Source organism: Megalobrama amblycephala, linkage group LG1 (genome assembly GCF_018812025.1).
Source record: "Megalobrama amblycephala isolate DHTTF-2021 linkage group LG1, ASM1881202v1, whole genome shotgun sequence".
In the NCBI taxonomy this organism is placed as follows: domain Eukaryota; kingdom Metazoa; phylum Chordata; class Actinopteri; order Cypriniformes; family Xenocyprididae; genus Megalobrama; species Megalobrama amblycephala.
Window position 1 is genome coordinate 53,082,840 of NC_063044.1, and position 21,037 is coordinate 53,103,876.

The following is a 21,037-nucleotide window of genomic DNA, read 5'->3' on the forward strand; positions in this document are numbered from 1 at the left end:
CGCTTATACTTTAATGAGTGCTAGACATCACTGCCGCTGTCAGAGCGCAATCAGACCTCACTAACCGAGTGCTGAACGCAGTTGGACATTGTGGTGTTTTAGAGGTAAAAAATGATCTATGCAATTGTCTATGCAAGTTTTTTCGACTCTTATTGATAAAATTCCCATTCACTCGCATTATTTGACTGACAGACGGCAACGGTTGGAGTTAAAAATCATCATTTGTGTTCTACTGAAGAAACAAAGTCACCTACATCTTGGATGCGCTGGGGGCAAGCAGATAAACATCAAATTTTCATTTTTGGGTGAACTATCCCTTCAACCGTTGTTGGAAACATTTGTTGGTGTATGCAAAATGTTTCATATTTGAATTTATTCAGTTTTATTCTTTTTATTGATGTAGCCTATTTTATTCATTTATTTTATTAATATTCCCTTTGTTTTGAGTTGTTATTAATCTTTTCTTTATAAATTCTAGATCCTTTTTATGCCTTATGTTACATGATTATTCTTTTACATGTTATTGATTTCTTTAACCAATTACATATATTCTACTATATGCTCTGGTATCAAAACATGTATTTTTCATGTCTGTTTCCAACTATGCAGACATGAAATAGGCTTAATGCAAGATCTGCGATATTCTCTTAAAGGTCTTAAAACTACAGTTGCTTATTAAGTCATTAAAACTGACTGGTTGTTTTATGTCATATATTTTTTTATTTTATTACAGATACATATACGCACATACAGTGAAGATAATCAGAGTATATGTACATATTGCCTGAAACACATATTAACTGGTTTCACATTTAAAATGAAAACGAAAAAGAGGCAGTGTTGTGTTTTATATTTTGTTGTTCATATACAGTGAGGATAACCAGGGGTGCGTTTCCCAAAGCCAACCATCATCGCAAGTTCCGTCGTTACCAATAGAATTCAATGGAACTTGCAACCATAGTTGGCTTATGATGCTTTTGGGAAACACACCCCAGAGTAGCCAAAGCGAGATCAATGTTAGTCTCTCTAAACCCCTCCTTTCTGAGAGCAGAATCTTCCCTGATTGGTCAGACGGCCCGGTCTGTTGTGATTGGTCTACTCTGCTCTGATTGCTCATATGACACAGTATGTTGTGATTGGTCTACTCTGCTCTGATTGGTCATATGACCCAGTCTGTTGTGATTGGTCTACTCTGCTCTGATTGGTCATATGACCCAGTCTGTTGTGATTGGTCTACCACTTACAGCATGTGTTGAATTTCAGCTCTGAAGTGCTTGATACACAGTAATACAAATGACGGCGTCGGTTTTTCCGTATCAATTCCAGTACGAGTTCTCATCCTTTTGCAGTCCATCAAAGTGGCAAAACAGCATCTTCTTAGCATGTCGACAACATGAACCAAACTCTTCCAGTCTTTAGCTACAACTAGTGTTTGAGGGTCAAGGCAGACGTCGTTCACGGGCAGCCAATGAAGACCATAGGCTGGCATTGTGCAAATTTGTTACATTGTTACATAGGTGTTTAACAGGAAACGAGACTGGAATTGCTGACGACTCGTTTCAGCAGTTCAGAATCGTGCACTTTGACCATACAATTTTGCAGACCTTTTACATTCAAAAAAAGCTGTTACACACTGCATGAAAGGTGATATCCGACAAAGCATAGGGGCACCTTAATATTTAATTGATTTAGCTGATAAATTACATTGGACCACCAACGTAACTCAGTTAGTCTCAACTGTTTTTGCTTCAGTATCCAGAACTTACATTGGTATGATATTACTTTGTCCAAAGTAAACAAAAATGTCTTCAGAACTGAACGCTGAACTGTCGTATCACCGTGAGAATTGTGTATTGGTCTGATCATATGATCTCAACATGGTGGACACCATGACAGGAAGCACTTTATGCAAAATAACAAAGTAAAAATATCCTGAGTCACACATACAGGGTGGATTCTCTCACATTCAATGCTGACATTTGTGCTGGCATTTCCAGTTCATCTGGTTTCCAGAAGGCATCTGACCAAAACATGAGATCATAAAAGACGACGCCCCTGACTGTCATTGACCAAACAAGAACTTCATTTTATAAATTAATCTTATAGGAAACATTCAAAGTAAACCACAGTATAATTCAATACAGGTGTTCACATTCAGCATTGGCAGTTTCTGTTCTTATTTGTTATAATGACAAGATTAATTATAGTGCATTTGTTAGCCAGTAAATGAAGTTAAAACTGTGGAAAAGGCAAGACATTGACAGTAAATCAATAATTAGCTTTCAGTATAATGCAGTAATCAGTGTCCATGGGCAAGCCTGAGGTTTTCCAATGTTTTCCATAAAGTGCATGGCAGGATCTCCCAAAAAGAGTCAAGAACTCTGTATGTGATACTCAACAATAAGTCTTTCATGATCAGGAAAAATTCAATGTTTAAAAATGAAGAATTCAAGATCTAATTGAAGAATCTTCCTATAATTTTTAGTCAAATCTCTGCCATTAAAATTCACAGACATGATTTCACTCAATTTTTCCCATTCTGGAAGCATCCTGAGATGGTGAACACTGTTAAGGTTTTAAATTTCCAAGCTTTAAACTCCAAAAGACATGTTGGCACAATGATGGTTGACTCCAGCCATGACACATCATTATTGGTTGTTCAAGTGTTTCCCGGAATCCCTTCGACTTCCAAAAGTTCATATTTTCGAATTCTCCAGTCCATATTCCTCCTACTATCCGGGTTCACTTGGGCAGTAGTTCACGGTACGGCACTGTGAGGTTCCCCAGGTACCAAAAGATCCAAAACACCAGACTAAGAAAGATGATGATCGGTCCAGACAGGATGAAGAAGTCCCAAAAACTGATAGGTGCAAAAAGACCAATGAGGAAAAGAAGCAGTCCGACTACATCGAACAGAATGGCCAAGAAGAGAAAGAGGAAGCAGCGTCCCACTCTTTCCTTGCAGTCCATCTTGGAGAAGCTCAGGTAAGGAGAGCCAACGGACGTACAGCAGGCTGATGGGCCTGAAGAATGAATGACAAAAATCTTTTCTTCATAAGGCTTTTATGAAGCAACTCACCCACATTCTTACGTAGAGCATTTTTTTTTTTTTTTTGGATGGCAGGTATGCAACCACCAAAACAAGTTCAACCGCCTGTAAAGGCATGATGAAGACGTCAAGAATCTATTTTTGTTCATATTATTTCTACAAACTGTTTTCCTGACCATGAAAGTGGATCCACTAGAACAACAACTGTAAAGTAGAAGAACAGATTCAGATAATTCTACAGACAGAGAAAAGCCTTTGTAGATTCCGCATTACAAGTTGTTTTCTGAGTTATTATGTAATACTCAAACAACCTGTATTAGTCACCAGGGCTGAATAGGTTACTTTTAAAATGTATTTTACTCACTACAGATTACAAAATACATGCTTTAAAAAGTTATTTGTAATGTATTTTTGTAACTTAATGTAAATACTTTGGAATACTAATAAATATGTAAACACAAAAAAGTAATTGTGAGTTTTCGTTTTACAATTCTGACTTTTTTCTCAGAATTTCATGATATAAAGTTGCAATTGCGAGTTATAAAGTAAGAATTGTGAGATATAAACTTGCAACTGTGAGAAAAAGTCAGAATTGTGAGAAAAGAAGTGCATATTGTGAGATATAAACTCGCAACTGCAAGAAAAAAGTCAGAATTGTAAGAAAAGAAGTCAGAATTGTAAGATATAAACCTGCGACTGCAAGGAAAAAGTCAAAATTGCGAGAAAATAAGTGCGAATTGTGAGATATAAACTCACAACTGCGAGAAAAAAGTCAGAATTGTGAGAAAAGAAGTGCAAATTGAGATATAAACTCGCAACTGCAAAAACAAGACAGAATTGTGAGAAAAGTCAGAATTGTAAGATATAAACCTGCGACTGCAAGAAAAAAGAATTGTGAGAAAAAAGTCAGAATTTTGAGATATAAACTCACAATTGCAAGAAGTCAGAATTGCACATTTTTGATCTCAAACTTCTGACTAAATTACTTGCAATTGTGAGTTTATATCATCCAAATTCTGACTTTATAAAACATATTTGTGAGTTTAAATCTCACAATTCTGAGGGTAAAAAAGTTAAAATTGAGAGATGCAAACTCGAAACTGTGAGGAAAAAAGTCGGAATTGTGAGATAAAAGTCACAATAACCTTTTTTACAATAACAAGGGACTCAAACAACTATCACAAAACATGAAAACAGTCATGGATCATCCAGTTAATGACAGGAGCATTAAGATTCAATATGTACATTTCTGAATGGGGCAATTTTTATAAATTCAGTCATTTTGTTTTGTGGAGTATATGTAAACATCTGTTATGTGAAATAACTTATTCAGGACAGTATCCAATAAAAATAACATGCAATTTTTATGATCCTTGTTTTGTTAAAATTATTAAAATGTTGCATATTCTGCAAGGGATATGAAACTTATGAGCAGAAATGCAGCTTAGGATGCTTCTGCAGACTGTCAGAGTCGGAGAATAACCAATTGCTGTTTACATGAATTGCCCGACACAATTTACATCAATGTTTAAATGAAATAATTGACATTAAAATTCAAAGTATTTACTTTGGTAATCTAAAATATTTTTTTTGTTGTAACTTGTTGTCTGGATATAATTTTGATTACTACCCATTTAAAAATGTAACTGTAATGAAAGTACAGTGACTCATATTTTGTATTTTAAATACATAACTAAGTTACATGTAGTTACTCCCCAACTCTGGTAGTCACAGAAAGCAATTGCACATTTCAGCAAGGCACACGATTTTAGGCATCATTCAATTTGACAGCTAACCTTACTCAAAGTTAGGGGTTCAAATCACTAACCCTATGATTGTGTCAAATGATGCTTGACTTACAAACAACACCAAAAAAAAAAAAACAAAAAAAAAAAAAAAACAAATACAGTAATTAAGGATGAAATGTGGTTTAATTTGATAGTGTGGATTGTTTATACAATCTTGAGCTGAAGACAGATTTAACTTCTTATTGCACTGGTACAATATACAGTGAAATATACAGGAGTGTTCACATTCAGGATTTGTTTGGCATGTCAAGATTACTCGTTTTAAATTTCCATACAGTACACCACACAATTCATCATGTACTACTGCCTTACTACTGAAAATATACTCCATATTAAAATATACTTATGTTACACCTCTAGAAATGTCATGATCTGAAAATATAATCCTTCATATATTTTTATGCCACAATAAAATAACATGCACATTTGATTCTCTTTCCACTAAAACTAAAGTATTGCAGTTTCAGGCTGGATCAGTATTTGCTGTCGGACTGGTTTGGTGGAGTTTAGATTGGCCAACAAGAGTCTTACGCTCGACTCTGTGGAGCAGTTTGCATGAACGCCCAGCTGCCGCTTTGAAAGGGAAATGGATTCCTACAATGCATGAGGCGATGCATGAATTTACAAATGAGGATGTGCAAAAACAAGGGCTGTACCTGAGTATCACTTTAAAACAACACAGAATAACAGAAACACAACACAAAAGGACACAATGACACACACTGAAATAGCGACTGATACAGTATATTGAGCCATATTTGGCCATTCTGAACATTTGGCTGGTGTTACCTCCACCTCCTGGAGGTCATTTGTCAACAGCTTTGCCAATGCCTTATAAAATTGATTAAATATAGTGCAAAGTAAGAGTTCACTTATTTCACCAGTTTAGTAACACCACTAAATTACATTATATAAGCTACACTGCTTTCCAGATTGCTGAAAAACTCATATCAACTGACCACTCCATAACAGACAGTTGTGTTTTAGTATATATATATCAGTTTTACTATACTTCAGACCCCGTTTGAAATGTACGCAGTATCTCTAAACGTACTGCGGATGGAAAATGTTTTGCAAATAGTTGAAGGTTCTCGGCTATTCAGTCATTGTTTCAGGACCTGGAAAAAAGAACAGTTTTCTTTAACTTTCGTGTGAAAAGATATCAGGCCTCATTCATGAGTAGAACTATTTTCCATGTAAATTATGTGTAAAACTATGCATGCATAAATTCATTAATGAATTAGTAAGTTTGCTTCAATTAATACATCTTGATAGGGTCTAAATATATGATCAAAATACTAACAATAAACAGAAAATGTACATCTAAATATAAGTAGTAGTACATTATGATCGTATGTAAATAACACTGTAGGTTTAGATTTGTCTTGGTAAACAATTACACCGCAGTTAAAATAAGACACGGATGTTTATTTATGAAAATATCATGGGCATAGCATGAAACTATGTAGAGTTCATGTCACATGGATGTTGAATTTAACTTGATGCAGGGTAATGCTCACTCACCTCTTTTCACAGCAGATCGTCAATGCTCTGTGACTCTGTCTGATCATCTGGTTTTCCACCACCTTTGGTCACATCTGATTCTGAATTCTCATACCCTTCATTCTGGTAAAAGGTGAACTGGATATCTTTTGGCTTTTCGTCCTGAGATGCATCTGATTCAGAACCCTCTGCGATTGCTTTGTGTCCTTTGATTATGCCTGACTCCTCGTCCTCGTACCCTTGATTCTGGTAGCACATGAACTGATCATCATCTGGCTTTTCTTTGGAAAGTTCGTCACATTTGATCATATCCGACTCAAAATCCTTGTGTCCTGGGAAATAGGTGGATTTGCCCCATGTTACATTTCGAATGGTGGAAGATTTGCTTAGTGTTTTCTCACCTGTGCAAACAAAAAGGCAGATATATAGATATGCACACAAGAGGATATACAGACTGGAGATGGACCCACTCTTAAAAATAAACGTTCCAAAAGGGAGTTTTCTCAGTGATGTCATAGACGTTCTACATTTTAATAATCTAAAGAACCTTTTGTCACTACAAAGAAACTTTACTGGACTGGAAATATTCCATAGATGTTAAAGATTCTTCATGGAACCATCAAAGCCAATAAAGAACGTTTATTTTTAAGAGTGTATTATTTGATTTTTAATTTAGTATTTAATATTAATAGTAATTTATATTTTTTGAAAAATTATAATACTAAAAAGAGAAGAAAAAAAAAAAACAAAAAAAAAAAAAACACACAAAAGAATAAGGATGCATGCACTTTAAAGGGTTAGTTCACCCAAAAATGAAAATTCTGTCATTACTCACTCACCCTCATGCAGTTCCACACCCGTAAGACCTTCGTTAATCTTCAGAACACAAATTAAGATATTGAAATCAGACTCAGTGAGGCCTGCATAGGGAGCAATGACATTTCCTCTCTCAAGATCCATAAAGGTACTAAAAACATATTTAAATCAGTTCATGTGAGTACAGTGGTTCAATATTAATATTATAAAGCAACGAGAATATTTTTGGTGTGCCAAAAAAAACAAAATAACGAATTATTTTGTGATGGCTGATTTCAAAACACTGCTTCAGGAAGCTTCGGAGCATAATGAATCAGCCTGTCGAATCTGCAGTTCGGAGCGCCAAAGTCACGTGATTTCAGCAGTTTGGTGGTTTGACACGCGATCCGAATCATGACTCGATAAGCTGATAATGCTCCGAAGCTTCCTGAAGCAGTGTTTTGAAATCGGCCATCACTATATAAGTCGTTATTTTGTTTTTTTGGCATACCAAAAATATTCTTGTCGCTTTATAATATTAATATTGAACCACTGTACTCACATGAACCGATTTAAATATGTTTTTAGTACCTTTATGGATCTTGAGAGAGGAAATATCATTGCTCCCTATAGAGACCTCACGGAGCTATCGGATTTCAACTAAAATATCTTAATTTGTGTTCTGAAGATCAACGAAGGTCTTACAGGTGTGGAACGACATGAGGGTCAGTAATAAATGACAGAATTTTCATTTTTGGGTGAACTAACCCTTTAAGGGCTCATTCACACAGAACGCGTTTTTGCTTTGAAAAACACGAGACGCTGACAGTGGAATGGGGAAAAAACGCAAGGTCTCGAGACGCGTATTTTAAAAGTTGAACTATAAGCGCCGCGTTTTTAGAACGCCATGTCATGCGCAAGACGTACTAGCGCGTGTTTACATAGAAAAACAATGGAAAAGTAGCGCACTGGAACGGAAAAACGCGTTCTGTGTGAACGGCCCCCCAAGGTGGTACATTTTCTTCTATGGTTCTTTAAACGGACATACTATGAGATGGAAAAATATGAGATGGTGCGTTCTCGCGTTCTCGTGCAAAAGCACTGAAATATTAGCCTAGTTAATTATTTCCATCTCAAGAATCCTATTTTAGCATTAGCATAAGAATCCAGAATTTAAATAGCCTATTTTTTTTCTTCCCATCTCATTTTTTCACCATCACCATATTTCTGGGCTCTAGCCTTTTCTTCTTTTTTTTTTTAAATAAAAAAAAAAAGATTCTTGAAGATGTATAAGATTCTTGAGTTGCTATTATAGTTCTTTGGAGATTACAAAAGTTCATAATGCTTCATTACAGGGTCTTCAGGTGTTTTGGTTTCTGAGATATCGAAAGCAGCATCAGTGGCTTCAACAATAAAACGCTTCTCACCGGTGTTGTCCTTCAGGTGTTGTTTGGAGAGTCTCTCCGTGAGTTTCCTCGCGATCTCTTTGACGCTGAGCGCGGAGCTCGATTTGCGTTCCAAACTTTCATCCTCCACCCTGATGTTCCCCACGTACCACATGAGCCACCAGGCCAGACTGGCGAACAAGAGCAGCGCGCCGGTGTGAATAAGAAAATCCCCGTAAAACACGCCATTCCGCCGCACGTCACCGAATATACCGACGAAGAGCAGGATCACACCGATGATGTCGAAGACGATCGCCATGACGAATAACGGCAAACAGCTGCCGATGCACCTCAGCTCCTTCATCTTCGGGAGGAGGAGAAGGATGCTGCTGCTCCTGTGCTATAGCGGAAGAACTGCCGAGCTCAGGTGAGACGCACCTGGCGCACATGAAGGGAACGCCCTTGTGACGTCACGATGGCTGCAAAGCAATGCAGTCAAATGGCCTTCCTACTACATTTCATGTTTAATTCAGCGATAATACTTCTATTTAGGCATTATATAGAGTGTAGCATTCCATTTTGCCTTTTTATTGACTGCAAAAGCCTATAATATTTAGCACAAAATTGAATTACAAATGAAAAACAATACCTCAGTATGTTGGATTCTGTGTCAGATTGTACATCCTAAATATTTGCTTGTCAAATGTGTGCTCAAGTTATTCAAACTAGAGATCTGGGTCTGTTTACCAAAGCCACACTCATCTTTCTGGTCCAGTCATGTTTAGTGACTTAAATTTCTAATCTCAGAGACTTTCTGACTGGATAGTATGATGAGAAAAGAAAGTTTTTTTGCCAGTTTGACTTCCTGTTTTTTACAAGACTGTTGTTAATGTAAGCAAGGTGAAAACCCCTTAAGGAATACAGAAGGATTGCTATTTGAATTTGAAAGCAGAAAACAGATAGAAAAGTACGGTGGCCGAGAGAGCTCAACATGCTGCAACTGAAAGAATAAAATGTATTTGGTTGTGTTGTGAGTATTTGCAGCGTGTTTCTGTATTTGTTTGTGTTGTGAGTATTTGCAGTGTGTTTCTGTATTTGGTTGTGTTGTGAGTATTTGCAGTGTGTTTCTGTATTTGGTTGTGTTGTGAGTATTTGTAGCACCTTTCTGTATTTGGTTGTGTTGTGAGTATTTGCAGTGTGTTTCTGTATTTGGTTGTGTTGTGAGTATTTGCAGTGTGTTTCTGTATTTGGTTGTGTTATGAATATTTGCAGTGTGTTTCTGTATTTGGTTGCACTGTGAGGATTTGCAGTGTGTTTCTGTATTTGGTTGTGTTGTGAGTATATGCAGCGTGTTTCTGTATTTGTTTGTGTTGTGAGTATTTGCAGTGTGTTTCTGTATTTGGTTGCACTGTGAGGATTTGCAGTGTGTTTCTGTATTTGGTTGCACTGTGAGGATTTGCAGTGTGTTTCTGTATTTGGTTGTGTTGTGAGTATATGCAGCGTGTTTCTGTATTTGTTTGTGTTGTGAGTGTGTTTCAGTGTGTTTGGTTGTATTTGGTTGTGACTGTGAGGATTTGCAGTGTGTTTCTGTATTTGGTTGTGTTGTGAGTATTTGCATTGCTTTTCTGTATTTGGTTGCGCTGTGAGTATTTGCAGTGTGTTTCTGTATTTGATTGTGTTTTGAGTATTTGCAGTGTGTTTCTGTATTTGGTTGCATCGTGAACTTTTGCAGCACGTTTCTGTATTTGGTTGCGTTGTGAGTATTTGCAGCGCCTTTCTGTGTTCGGTTGCATTGTGAGTATTTGCAACACATGTTGTCAAACTGATAAAGATGTTTTCTTAATTTGCTGGTGTTTTTATATTTGCATGTGTTTTCTTCAGTTGCAGCGCATTGAGCTCTCTCAGCCACCGTAGAAATGAGATCAAAGAATCTGCCAAGAATCAAGTAAGATCCTACTGGATGAACAGAAATTCTGAAAAAGAAATTTTAGTTTATCCAGTAGACTTGTGTTTGATTCTTATTTAATCCCATTATAGGTTTAATTTGAAATAATGAAGGCGCAACAACAGAATGCTGCATGTATAAACATTAAAAAAACTCATTGCTTCAAAGCTGAAGTGCTTAGCTTGTATTTCAATGTAACCTTACATTTGAGCCTTTACAAAAATTTGCCATAATAACCATTCTGCTAAAATACAAAACAGTTAATATTAAAAATCATAATTAACATGAGATCTACTACAAAATTTGATATTAGACAACTAAAACTACTAAAACGTATAATACTAATAATTACTATAATGGTATAAAACTGCTTTACACATTTCTAGGTTTTAAGTCAAGTCAACAAATACATCTCACACAGTAAATATGAATCCGGGTCAGTATTCAAACAGACTTTTAATATACGTTCACATTATGCTTTTTTTATTTATTTATTTTTTTAACCCCAGTGTAAATTTGCGTATAAAGTTACAAAGCAGGCAAGTATTGAGTCTATGAGATGTTTTGCCTATTTAGTCATCCAAAACAGTTTGTTTAATACTTCCTATACTTCCTGTTCAAATTCCTAAACTATGAGCAATGTTGACTTCGATTCCTATCTTAGAAAACACCACTAATCATTGAACTGTATTGTAGATATGGCTTTGTGTGGTCAGTTTTGGGATTTTAAGGACTCAAAGTGTTAATCACATCAAACAGACAACAGCAAACACCCTCCAAACAGCTGAATAATCCAAAAGTCCTTATTAAAGTGCTTTCTTAGTAATGCATCAACAAGCTATTTTCAAGGCATGCAAGTTCACAGCTCATGTGGAATTAAAATAATGTATAAGAATTATAAATTTGTTTGCCAAGCCTATGTTTCAATAGTCTCACAAAGCCAGACTCCTTAGCAGCTTTTTCATTGGCCAAGGACCACCAGGAGGCTGTCTGACTGACACATAAAGCAACCTATCACAGCTGGTTTCGTTCAGCGTCATGTTTAGGGGTGTGACAATGAAAAGTCAATGTCCCCACAATGACAGAACAGCATGCAGTTCATTCAAGAACATTAAACAAGTTTACTTTAACAATGGTGGTGTGAACTTCACATAGTTTTAAAAATCCAGCGTTCAGTTGATACTGATAAGCACTTAATTGTCACAGTTGTAAACATGATGGCTTTCTTCTTCCAAGAGGGTTTGGTGTCACAACGTCTTTGTTTCCAGGAGGATTGTTATAGAATGCAACACACACATCTCCCAGAAATCCAGGAGAATTCAACCAATCAGATGACAACAAAAACTCCTGAAGTGTTTCCCATTTTGTGTGCCATACGCATCAGATGTTCATCCAACAGTCCGTGGGTGAGGCTGAGGTTTCAATAACACCAGTGAACTCTGACAGAAATTTCATTGAACAAATCAGGCCTGAAACCTGTATATTTCACATTGGCTTAGTTAATGCACATGTATGCAAAGTTTCAGTACATTTGCCAAGGAAGCGGAACTCCCTTTACAGCCACAAGACACTACAGGTGAATGGGGTAAACAATTTAAATAGATATCACCATACTTTCCCCACTTGATTAATCATTGTACATCAAGTCAATGTTTTGCATTAGTTTTCTGAAATGGCATGTTTAAATGTGCAAATGAGGTACAACAGTATTATATATGCATTAATTTACATCAATTTCCAGAACAGAAATCTAAACATCGGATAAAGCTACATTCAAGATTAAAAAAAAAAATGTATGCCAAGTTTTAGTTAACAATAATGACCCTGGTCTGAAAGAAGAAAAGTAATGGAAGCAAAATCGAACAGTGCCAAAAAAAAAAAAAGGTCTTGCCCAGGGGTGTCCAGTCCTGCTCCTGGAAGGTCACAGTCCTGTAGAGTTCAGCTCCAACCCCAATTAAACAAACCTGAACCAGCTAATCAAGGTCTTGCTAGGCATACTAGGACTGTGTCCGAAATCGCCCTCTATTCCCTTAAATAGGGCACTTTTTGAGGGAACAACCATTTGTAGGGGTGTCTAAAACCATAGTGGACGATATCAAGTGCACTCATTCAATCCCACAGTGCACCGCAATAACGAGTGCACAACTGATGAACACTCAACGGATAGAGAATACACATAATGTACCGCAAGAGTCGCAGGCTGAATTAATTCCTGCATCTGACCAGAAGATGGTCCATTTTCTAAACCGCTGGTCCACTGTGGACCAGCACAAACTATGCAAAAACCACAGCCCTTCTGGTGCACTCAGTGTCCAAATTCACTTACTCGCTTTAATTAACTCCTTCAATATTAGTGGACTAATGTAGGGTATAGTGAATGAGGGTATAGGGGATGATTTCGCTAGCTAAACTCTGCAGGACAGTGGCGCTACAGGACCGAGTGGACACGCCTGGTCTTGCCTTACGTTCTTCTCATAGGTTTATCTGAGGCTTGTAGTAACTGCAGAGGCGTTTGGTCGCACTCTGATGCCTCATTTCCTGTGTGATGGGCATCAAAACCACACCCACCACCAGCACCATCAGTCCAATAGACAGCAGGGCGGGGCCTAAAATATTGGTGGCCTTGGTGGAAACCCCAGCGAAGTAAAGTCCACTCAGCACCATCCCACAGAGCAGCACGCTGCCCCCGGCGGTCATGAGGAGGATCGCCTGCCAGTAGTACTCGCAGTTGCCTGGAGGGGGCTGAGGGTTCCAGCGGATCTCTTTGTGGGACAGGCTGAAAATCGTGTTCTCGGAGCGTGGCGTCAGCTGCTCGCAGGAATACGAGCGGGAACAGTCCCCGAGGGGAAGGTGCTCTGGGACAGACGTCATGTCTTCAGATGTCCTACACCCCTGCGCCGCCCGTGGCCTCTGCTGAACAGCACTGTGATGGCCGAGTCTGGGGAGAGAATTAAACCAATGAATTCAAGCATTCAAAATTACACCACAATTTAACTTTACTTAATGCCTTAAACTTAATTGTAAAAATCTGTACTATTCACATACTATAGCTACATTTCCACTGCAGGAACTTTCCCTAGGAACTAGGGTGGTTCTCGGTGTGTTTCGACCTCAGGGACCAGAAAGTCCCTGCTCATGAGGTAGTACTTTTTCAAAGTTCAGGAACTTTCGGGCGTGGGACTTGGATGTTGAACATGCCGATTGGATGAGTTCACACAGTATTTTGATTGGTTGACTCATACAGCATTTTCTTTCAACCACCATCTTTAAAAGTCTGTTGTGGTGCATGCAGTAAGAGTTGTTTTCTATTCGAATCAACAATGAAGAATACGACCGATGAACCTACAACGAGGTTCAGGCTTTATTAATATTATATGGGGAGGATGAAATCCAGCGGGAACTGGAATGTCGCACACAGTCCCACGTCATTAATCTTCACTGTACTTTAGACCGCGATGGAAACGCAGACAGCAACAGGTCTGGGGGAAAACAGTTCCTGGGACAAATTGTTCCATGTAATTTCAGTGGAAACGCAGCTTATGTCTTGGATACTCAGAAAACCCAAGTTAAGATTAATTGATTTGTTCGAGTGCCATTTTGTAAAGCAAAAATATAAAATAAATAAAAAATAAAAAGGTGGGGCAATTCTAAATAGACTTCACTCATTTCCTCCATTTCTGCAGTTATCTTTCTCTAGTTGCATTCGTTCATTTCCCAAAGCCATCTTGATTGTTGGATTGTCAATACAACTGAAACATTTGAGAGAACATCACATAAGCTGACTTCATAAATTGATGTTGATTTTCCTAAAATGTTTTTGTTTGAATTCACCATTATGGTGATCAATATTCCATTTGGTTGGGCACTTGGAACTTCATTTATATTACTGTAATTCTCTTCCTATTGCTGCAGTGATGCAACAAGAAATCACCATTATTTGATTTGTTAGGGAAGTAATACATAAGTTGCTTTTAAAAGGTTACCTAACTTCTAACTAAATCATCAACTAGTACATTTTTTATATCGAATAACGATTTTTCAAATTTTATTGCCAACTCTTATGGCATAAACACCTTGTGAAACGTTTAATTGGGTTGGTATAATCCCTCTATATTTGTGAAATATCTTGCAATTGACGAGGCTTGAGTCACACACAGACTTTAACATTCAGCATGCAAAACACAACTATAGGTAACAAAATGGTAGCTATACAAAGTAAAGAGTAAATCTAAAGCAAATTATCAAGTACACTCTACAGCTCTTTTTTAGTTACTAGTGTAAGTGAACTATACTAAGAATTTGTCAGAACAACATACTATTCCTATTTCGCTTAGTTTTTTAAGGCAATCGGTTTGCCTGCTTTTTTTAAAAAGTAAGTCTAACTAATTAGATTTTACATAGTAGGATGTTCTGGGTGTTTTTATTCTTGGTAGTTGCTAGGTGGTTTCTTTCTCTCTGGTGAGAAAAGAAACTTGTACTTCACGTCTCTGTGATCTTCTAGTCTGTATATTTGATCGGGTTCCTCCTTCAACATGTGCAAGCAAGCATTACTAATAAAGTCCAAAAAGAAGACTATGAGCAATGTTGAAATATATGTTGAAATGAATGTCATAAATTACATGACAGTAAACTGTCATTACACATTATATGCACTGTTGTTGTTGTTATTGGTCACCTCAGTGTTACTGTAGTAAAACAACTGTTTATAGAGCGTACAGGACCACACCCTGATGAGTTTCTGTACATAAACATAAACAGCCCATAATAATGGAATATTACACTATAGTATAAGTGAAGATAAGCGTTTAATGAGACAACTGTTTAATGCATCACTTCTGTCTAATAAGATTTACAAAGAAATGGAAGCTATACATTTCAGTTCTGTTCATTAATATATTGTCAATCTTTCATTTTGAAAAAAGAAGGTCAAAAAGCCACATAATTATAGGTCTTACCTGACAGAGTAATCTGTGTACTCGTGAGTATACTCTTATCCGGAGTCTGATATCTGTCAGATGAGCATCAGTCCTGTCAACTCCTCTGCTGTGAGATGATCCAGGACCTCAGAGGCATGTGTGTGTGTGTGTGTGTGTGTGTGTGCTAAAGTGCTTTAGATGGATGCTAAGTGGAACTTTCACCCCCCTCCACCCCACCTCTCCTCCGATTTCCACCCTCTCTAATCCTCTCTTGACCAGCACAATCCTGACCGTTTTTTCATGATGTTTTCATAGATAGATAGATAGAACCATAGACAGACAGAGATAGATATATAGACAGACAAAAAGATAGATAGATAGATAGATAGATAGATAGATAGATAGATAGATAGAACAATGACAGATAGATAGATAGATAGATAGATATAGATAGATAGATAGAACAACAGATAGATAGAACAACAGATAGATAGATAGATAGATAGATAGATAGAACAATGACAGATAGATAGATAGATAGATAGATATAGATAGATAGATAGAACAACAGATAGATAGAACAACGATAGATAGAAAGACAGATAGAAAGATAGAACAACATCAGATAGATAGATAGATAGATAGAACAACAGATAGATAGATAGATAGATAGATAGAACAACAGATAGATAGATAGATAGATAGAACAACAGATAGATAGATAGATAGATAGATAGAACAACGACAGATAGATAGATAGATAGATAGATAGATAGATAGATAGAACAATGACAGATAGATAGATAGACAGACAGACAGACAGACAGATAGATAGATAGATAGATAGATAGATAGAACAACGCCAGATAGATAGATAGAACAACAACAGATAGATAGATAGATAGATAGATAGATAGATAGATAGATAGATAGATAGATAAGCAACAACAGATAGATAGATAGACAGACAGACAGACAGACAGACAGACAGATAGATAGATAGATAGATAGAAAGATAGAACAACGACAGATAGATAGATAGATAGATAGATAGAACAACGACAGATAGATAGATAGATAGATAGAACAACAACAGATAGATAGATAGATAGATAGATAGATAGATAGATAGATAGATAAACAACAACAGATAGATAGATAGATAGATAGATACATAGATAGATAGATACATAGATAGATAGATAGACAGATAGATAGATAGATACATAGATAGATAGATAGAACAACGACAGATAGATAGATAGATAGATACATAGATAGATAGATACATAGATAGATAGATACATAGATACATAGATAGATAGATAGATAGATAGAACAACGACAGATAGATAGATAGATAGATAGATAGATAGATAGATAGATAGATAGATAGATAGATAGATAGATAGAACAACAACAGACAGACAGATAGATAGAAAGACAGATAGAATTAAAGCTGCAAGCAGCGATGAAAGGGCCCTCGCACCCAGGCTAACCGCCACCCGCTGGCCTCAGGAAAACAGTGAACAGTGGGTGACATAGATGTAAGCGAGAAAATACAGGAGAAATATAGCCAAGTCATTTCAAAGTGCCACACTTCCTGCTGCCAACAGGTGGCGCTTTGACCGTAACCGAATATTGCCATGTTGATGTCTTCAGGCCAGGACTATTATCAAACATGTGAAGTTTGGAGCAGATCGGACATTGTATGCCAGAGATACTAGAACTTCCTGTTTCTTGGCTTTAATCGCATACATTAGCACTTAGCAAAGTGTTTCATGATTTAACATATTTCTAGTATGTTTGGTACATCATGGCATATTAAAATGTTTTTCTGAGAGTGAACTAAAGTGTAAAGCATACCGTTTCCTGTTACCCACAGGTGGTGCTATGACTGTAACTGAATATTGCCATATAAATGTCTTCAGGCCAGGACTCTAATAAAACATGTGAAGTTTGGGGCAGATCAGACGTTGTATGCCCGAGTTACAACAACTTCCTGTTTCATAGCGAAACATCAAACTTTGTCAGGGTGCCACGGACACGCCCTTCAGCGAAAACTCTAGATCTTCGCAATTTAACGTCTCAAAGGCCTTTAGATTAGACTGACCAAATATGATGTTGATCTGATTAAAGCTCTAGGAGGAGTTTGTTAAAGTACATGTGGAAATGGCAAAAACTGCCAAAATTTTGTAGAGAAAATTCAAAATATCTCACTTCCTGTTGGGTTTACAGATTTTGCACCCAGGGGCTTTTTTGTGGGTATTGGGCTGTTACATCTGTCTACCAAATTTCATAACTGTACGTGAAACGTAGCACGAAGGGTGCTTAATTTAAATTTTGTAGGTGGCGCTATCGAGCCATTTTGCCACACCTAATTCTGAAACCCATATCAGATGTACATTTTCACCACTTCTGAGTTTTTGAGAACGTTTAGGCCCTCTAAAATGCGATTCATTTTGGAGAAGAAGAATAATTGGCTGAGCAATTCCAATAGGGTCCTCACACCATCGGTGCTCGGGCCCTAAAGATAGAACAACATCAGATAGATAGATAGATAGATAGATAGATAGATAGATAGATAGATAAGCAACAACAGATAGATAGATAGATAGATAGATAGATAGATATATAGATAGATAGATAGATAGATAGATAGATAGATATAGAACAACAACAGATAGATAGATAGATAGATAGATAGATCTACTAAACCATGTGTTCTCCCATAATGCATTAGTGGTGGTGCCATGATCAATAATGATGTTGTGGTTTTCCAGCTGACACAGAACCACACATTCTGGTCCACGAGGATTTGATGGTATCATGATCTCACCTATCTGTCGGAAATCCATTAATTACTCTGTGATTAAGTCGGAAACATGACGGTCAGAAATTCCCAACAGAGCCACGTAGAGCTTCAGTGCAGGAGTGTGGGAGTCTTTCCATCGTATTCTGACTTTTTTTTTTAGAGGAAGAGGAAATGATGTGTTCAGATACAAGAAATGATTAGACATGCTGGTAAGCTTTTCAGCTAAGATCATTTGATGAGAAATTAGTTCATATTAAGATTTATGAATGCAGTCAATTGGTATCTTAGTGAATCTGAGGAGCAGCAGATGTCAGTAAAAGTCTCTATTTGCTCTCCATTTTATCTCATTGCTGTAAGAGAATAAATGATATGTAAACTTAATAGTCAAATGCAACATTATTTAATGAAACTGTATGTAACTCAGACAGGCGGACAGCATTCTAATGCAAAGTGCATTCTGGGAGAGAGATGACTAAAGAAAAGCAGAGAAAAAGCGTTTGGCTCATTTGATTTCTGCATGGGACCCTCAAACAAACAACGCTATAAGAAGTACTTAATTAAATATTCGACTAAAAAAAGAATACGTTAAATGACTTATAAAACTGATGACTCAAATGAATCAAATCGTTTCCGAAGCGTTCATTCAAATGAATCAGACTTACCTGCGCTCAACACTAGAGGGCAGTAGAGCTTTATTATTAAGCACCTGCTCTGAATCTAAACAGCAGGGTGTTTCAGGGAAAGTTGACTAAAATCTATACTGCCCGTGCTCTCTCTGAAAGACAATATTCTGAACACACTTGCTTACTTACATGAGGACAGACTCAAGTTTGTGAGCTGTTTATCGACAGAAATATCAACTGCACTACTGTAGAGCAGAACCACAGCAATAGATCAACAAAAAACAAGAGACAGCAGAAGACAACAGCAGAACTTTAATGTTCAATCTCACCCAGAAACACAGTTGAAAAAGTTAGTTTTTACAACTTAAAATGTTAAAATATATTAGTATATATATATAGAAATTATTATTAACCTAGTTTGCATTTGGCAGATTTTATCCAAAAATGACTTACATTCAAGGTATAGCTACTGGATACATTACCAGCTAATATTAAACCAGACCAGCAAGAAACCCACCTGCGTGTTCCAAAACATATCAATCAGATATTTCACAGCATGGAATCCATCAGGTGAACAATGAAATAATGATCTGGAGTGAAAAAAAGACACCTTTTTTACACCAGATCATTATTTCATCGTTATAATATAATAACTTTTATAATAAAATGACAGCGAGAGGTGGAGGTGTCTAAATGTGAAGCTGTGTCCCGCAGAGATTTACAGCTGAAGTTGGGTTTAGATTGTAGTTAGTCTAGTGTGAGTCAGTGCAGTTCTGTGATGATAAAGGCATTATGAAACCCTGAGAGCTTATGAAACCTCCAGCTCTGCACTGGCGCTTCATTCAGGACCCAATTTTACTGTCATTCTTTACGGGTCAGCTTGTTTTTATGAGCCCTGTAAAATAAGCTGCGGTCACACTGATCGCATTAGCACACGACCATCGCTTGTGATGATTAACGGGGTGATTTAAAGCTGCTTGGTGTCGTTTGTTTTCCTATTGGTAGTTTGGCATCCTGAAGAGTGATGCTTGTGTTCAGACCTGTTGACAGTTAATTTAGTTCAAGGAAAACACAATGATCCACTTCAAACAAGCAGCTGTACTGATACAAACTCAAATAAATTTTCAGAAAAAAAAGAGAGAAAGAGAGAGAGGGTTGGGAGGCCTTTCATGTTTCTCTTCACCACAACACAAAAAGCCCTTTGGCCAGACAGATAACTCGATAAATCTGCTCCAAATCAGACAAATCACCCTGTATTCCAGTACTAGCAGTTCACCTCAGGCTTTGAACAAAAGCCACACAGGCTGTGGAGGACTCAGTCTTAAAACACGGAAAACGGGATCTGAAATCTGGAACAGACAAATTAAACAGGGTTTTTTTTGCTAGTATACCCTTACGCTGGGTTGAAAATCCTGTAAATGTGTTACATTGGTGTTCTTGGTCAAAAATGACCAGCTGAGCCTACAGAGAAATAGCCTTTATTTTTGCAAGCACACATGTATATATGGGAACTAAGGGTGCAATGGTTCGGATTACTCACGGTTCGGTTTGCATCACGGTTTTAGGCTCATGGTTTCGGTACGGTTCAGTATGTGCAATGTTTAGGTAAAAATGACTACTGTCAAATAAAAATCAAGAAAATAAGAACAAATAATCAAACAGCACAAACAAATACAGTAAAGCAAAGATACAAATAAATAAAGCATTTCAGGCTTTTCATGTATCCAGTTTTCAGGTATAAAGTATAAAGAATAAAGTAGCTAATAAAATGTAAAACAACATTGCATATAATCTTCACTGTATAAATTAAATAAAGATTAATCATTATTAATTATTAAGTTACTATTCAGTCATGTGCAATGAGTGATTTCCTTGTCTTTTGTTGTTTGTTAACATTAAAAACACATTCAGACAGCAGGAATGCAAGGGCTGCTGTCTCTTTAAGATATAATACACGGATCAGTACACTGATACTGGACACATGCGTTCTTTCTCGAGCGTATAAATTCACTTAAAGGAGCATTTCACTTTTTTTGGAAAATAGGCTCATTTTCCAACTCCCCTGGAGTTTAAACAGTTGAGTTTTAGCGTTTTCAAATCCATTCAGCCAATCTCTGGGTCTGGCGGTACCACTTTTAGCATAGCTTAGCATAATTCATTGAATCTGATTAGACCGTTTGCATAGCTATGCTAAAAGT

At 37.0% G+C, this 21,037-nt stretch overlaps 2 protein-coding genes across 2 annotated transcripts; both read right to left on the reverse strand.

Moving 5' to 3' along the window:
* Positions 1–4,961: 4,961 nt before the first annotated feature.
* On the reverse strand, positions 4,962–8,981 carry LOC125274496. Its single transcript, XM_048200940.1, has 3 exons — positions 8,583–8,981; positions 6,382–6,761; positions 4,962–5,975 (listed from the first exon to the last, which is right to left on the reverse strand). The coding sequence occupies exons 1-2, from the start codon at positions 8,902–8,904 to the stop codon at positions 6,388–6,390; spliced, it is 696 nt and encodes a 231-aa protein (XP_048056897.1). The 5' UTR covers positions 8,905–8,981; the 3' UTR covers positions 4,962–5,975; positions 6,382–6,387.
* A 2,004-nt stretch (positions 8,982–10,985) lies between these two features.
* On the reverse strand, positions 10,986–13,453 carry LOC125250172 (phosphoinositide-interacting protein-like). The gene has a single exon (XM_048162604.1). It carries the CDS (start codon positions 13,354–13,356, stop codon positions 12,958–12,960), a length of 399 nt encoding a protein of 132 aa, XP_048018561.1. The 5' UTR covers positions 13,357–13,453; the 3' UTR covers positions 10,986–12,957.
* Positions 13,454–21,037: the final 7,584 nt, after the last annotated feature.

Bases quoted from the DNA above. Each gene is read 5' to 3' on its own strand.
- LOC125274496 (XM_048200940.1), bottom strand. From the start codon at position 8,904: ATGAAGGAGCTGAGGTGCATCGGCAGCTGTTTGCCGTTATTCGTCATG. The intron at 6,762-8,582 runs GTGAGAAGCGTT...TTGTTTGCACAG, and splicing joins ACACCTGAAGGACAACACCG to GTGAGAAAACACTAAGCAAA.
- LOC125250172 (XM_048162604.1), bottom strand. From the start codon at position 13,356: ATGACGTCTGTCCCAGAGCACCTTCCCCTCGGGGACTGTTCCCGCTCG.